Here is a 4,159-nt window from a genome sequence, read left to right on the forward strand (position 1 = left end):
ACTAAATACTGATATAGGCCTATTGACAGACTCAGAGAAATTAATTGTGCAAGACATATTGTTTATTCATATATTTATATTTTTGTATTACATTCAATGTGCTCTCTAAAATGTGTAGCCTAAATTAAGCTAAAGTGCAAAAGTTACAAGCTTTTTGTCAGATTTCTGCTTGAGTCAGATGAAAACAGTCACATCACACACAAACTGCACAGAACTCAAAGGAAGCTACTGCATGCAGGCTGTGGCATCTCTGGCGAAATGGGATTTATTCTTCAGTTCTGGTCACAAGTTCTTGTATTCAAGGAAGTGGGGCTCAAATGAGCCATCAACAACTGATATAGGCCTATTCACTTTTAATCAATGCATCTGGTTCGTCCAATGTTATTGTGATGTCCATGTCAAATAAATAAACATAACATAACCCTCCAAGACAAATGTCACCCTCCTCACCACCTTCAAACCAACCCCCAGTATCTTGGCTCTGAGGTGGAAGCACCTCAGGATGCATTTTCACCATAGCACAAAAACCAGGGAATCTGGAATGAATCCTCACTAGCTGGAGAGAGCTGGAGAAGTGACAACATGGTACCATGCAATACCACTCCATTCAAAACACTCCCGGCTTCTGACTGGAGTGGAGTCACCCATGTCTATGTGCTATGTTTAACAATTTTCAACAATTTACTGCTATTAAAAAAAATCAAATAGGGTTAAGTGGTTTACTCATTCACTGCAAAGAATATTTAACATAATTAATAAGCTCATATACATTTTTATACAAGCTCACAACATGTCATGATATGACGCGTTTTGAGCTTGTATATCTGCTATTTTCATTGCACGTCACTATAGCGCACAACTAAGTATACATCAGACTATATGCATTGGTTTTGTTTATAGTAGTTAATTAAAGGCATGCTATTCTATTATACTGGTAGGCAATATGTGACTTAAACATCCAAGGTGAAACATGAATGTGAGCAAGATATGGAACACATGTGCGCATCAAACTCATACTAGCAGTGTTGATGGTGGTTGATGTGCTGACAGCTTACGGTATGTATCAACTGCCTGCATGGGTGGATCAATGGTCACACAGTATGAGATTTCAGTAGAATCTCATTGGAATCTCCACCTCAGAGCCAAAATGACAACCGTGTGGGTGTGAGTGCGTGTGTGTGTGTGTGCGTGCGTGCGTGTGTGCGTTCTCCTCCTCCTCAACACATTTCAGGTCTAGTCTTGGCCAGGCGACAGCGCAGCACCTTGAGGAAGCTGTCAATTTTGTGGGAGTCGCGTCGAAAGCAGGATAGCAGGAAGTGGAAGTTGATCAGACGGGAGGTCTTGTCCTGGCCAAGGTCACTTCCTCCTCGGTACGGCAGGGAGGAAATATACTGCGAGGAAGGGCCCATCTGGAGAGGGAGAAAAGTGAGGGAGAGGAGAGAGAGGAGGAAGGAGATAGAAGGAAAGGGGGGAGTTGAGAGAGGCAGAGCAACCCTTCCTAAACATGTAGTGGAGTAAAAGTACAATATTTACCTCTGAGATGTAGTGGCGTAGAAGTAACAGTATTGGACGTTGGAAATTCTCAAGTAAAGTACAACCATTTTTTTTTTTACAGTACTTGAGTACTTAGGAAGTTACTTTACAGCACTCATACCCACCTTTCCAGACAGTATGTCCAGGCCATCGCCCAGGTTCCTGGAGTGGTCCTGAAGTTCCTGTAACTTGCTGTAGATGGTGTTGTGGGATGGGTGAGGCAGGCTGGGAGCCGCAGAAGACAGGAACAGCAGGGGGTCGACCCAGGCCTGGAGCAATGACCTAGCCAAGGAGAGCAGGTCTGACTCCTGGATGGGGGGGAAGGAGGTGAGGAATGAGGATGGTAGGAGAGGTTAGGTGAGAACTGAAGGTGGTAGATGACAACTTTGAAGTGAGCGTTGACTGACCGACACTCTGAGAGCTTGCTCCTTGTCATTGGGTGTCTGGAGAGATGAGGTGTGACACATGGAGGGCCGGGGCATCATCAGGCGGCCTAAAGGAGGAAAATGAGTGTCCTGAGAGAGAGCAAAGGAGTCAAATATTATAAACTGACACCAAACCAGAGCACCCATCAGAAAACCTCTGGGCCACTTTTGTGCCACTTTTGTGAGTTTGCTGCCATCTAGAGGTAAAAAAATCATCTATGATGTACATGACACAGCTACAGATAATAACATAAGTATAGAATGTTATAGATTTACAGTAGGTGTGCCTAGTATATAGATATAGGCAACACTATATCTATTGTCATTACACAAGTACGAGTTACACGCGCACACACATATACTGACCAGCTCGTGGGTCAGTGTGGTGCTGAGAGAGTGCAGTTTGTCTGAGCGCTGAGCCGCTCTGTCCATCAGGTCACCAAGAGGGACAGCATGGCAGCACCACAACATACACACTACTGTACAGAGAGAGAGAGAGAGAGAGAGAGAGAGAGAGAGAGATGGACATGGAGATACATACACACAGCTGATCATTTGACCGATCTTAGACACAAAGTGTTTAAGATGTCATATAAATCCCAATAAATCCCCATTGAATTGAAGATAGACAGACAGACAGACAGACAGACAGACAGACAGACAGACAGACAGACAGACAGACAGACATATACTAGATAGATAGATAGATAGATAGATAGATATAGATACATAGATACATAGATACATATTAGATAGATACTTTAAAGAGAGAGGGAGATGGATCTCCTCACCCGTCAGGTAGAGTTTTTTTCTATGAGCCATCTCTCTTTTGTTTGAGTCTTGTTCTTTCCCTCTTTTCTATCTGTCTCATTCTCTACCTGACCTCCACTTTATAGTGTCTGACCAATTTGGTTATGCAGAGGTCTGAGATTATTTGGACTTAGTTTGGTCCATGCAGTCACTAATGAGAAACATGGCTCTACAAAAAGTGCAGGTCAATTCAAGTGTGTGTATCTGTGTGTGTGCGTGCGTGCGTGCGTGCGTGCGTGCGTGTGTTTAAATACAGGTATGAGTCTATTTATACACACAGAGGTGTGTGCATCATGCGCTACATGCATTTGGTTGTATAGCGGGTGTTTGCACGTGTATTTGTGTGCATTATGTTGTGTGTGTGTGTGTGTGTGTGTGCGTGCGTGCGTGCGTGCGTGCGTGCATGTGTGTGTGCGTGTGTGTGTGTGTGTGTGTCTGAGAAGATAAAGCCTTTAGATGTGGAAAACTCCTTAATGAAACAGATGAATAAAGACAGGCACTCCACCAGCATGTGACGTGTCGTGTGCCATCACCATGATGGCCTAATGTTGAGCCACATTGAACTCCACCCACAAACAGGGTATACGGATGGTGGTTATCCACTCGAACCTCAGCATCCCTATTCTTTCCATTCCACTTTTTACTAGGATCCTTTAACTCTTAAGTTCGGTTCGGGTCATTTTGACCCATTTTAAATTTTCATTATATATATATATTTTTTTAAAGTAGAAGTTAACATTTTTCCACCTGATACTCACTGGCCTTAAAGATTCTTCTGTGACGAACCCCCCCCATATTCATTATTAATATAACATTTTACTTAAGAAATCATCATCAGAAATTGACTTTGTCTCAATTCCAAACAATCCATAGGCCTATGATATATATGGTAAAATAAACAGTGAACTTAGAGACAAAGTCAATGTCTGATGATGATTTGTTAAGTAAAAAAATATATTAGTATTGTTTTTTAAACCAAATATCCCCCGAGTCAAAATTACCCGTAAACCGAACTAAGGTGAAGTGAATCCAAACCGAACTTAAGGGTAGAGGATTTTAGTGCCTGGTTAAAACTTCAGTATAGGCCATGGAAGACACCCCACCCCAATTTTTTCAAAACAACATCATGGTCCGATTGACCCCCAATTAGAGTCACAAATTGAGGGTTTTGATACATACTGTTTGTCTGTATCTGTAATTCGATTAAAAAAAACGATTTCTTACAAAAAACGTACTGCATACAATATATTATAAACGCAACATCTAATCAATCTTGAGGGGCCTCTATAGAGCAGATCTCTAAAAGCACTGTCACAAATGCGAAATGTTGCCCCATATGCCTTACATCACTTGCTATTTCCCCCGCAGCTTCCTCATGACCCAACACGGCT

General features: G+C 42.4%; 1 protein-coding gene across 1 annotated transcript; it reads right to left on the minus strand.

Annotated features, from left to right (window-relative positions):
• Window positions 1–1,217: 1,217 nt before the first annotated feature.
• Window positions 1,218–2,780, minus strand: prl (prolactin; the record flags this gene model as incomplete). Its single annotated transcript, XM_080723199.1, has 5 exons — window positions 1,218–1,409; window positions 1,659–1,841; window positions 1,941–2,048; window positions 2,325–2,437; window positions 2,750–2,780. 5 exons carry the CDS (start codon window positions 2,778–2,780, stop codon window positions 1,218–1,220), a joined length of 627 nt encoding a protein of 208 aa, XP_080579325.1.
• Between the last annotated feature and the right edge of the window lie 1,379 nt (window positions 2,781–4,159).

This window comes from Nannobrachium achirus (genome assembly GCF_963921795.1).
Source record: "Nannobrachium achirus genome assembly, chromosome: 4".
Lineage (NCBI taxonomy): Eukaryota > Metazoa > Chordata > Actinopteri > Myctophiformes > Myctophidae > Nannobrachium > Nannobrachium achirus.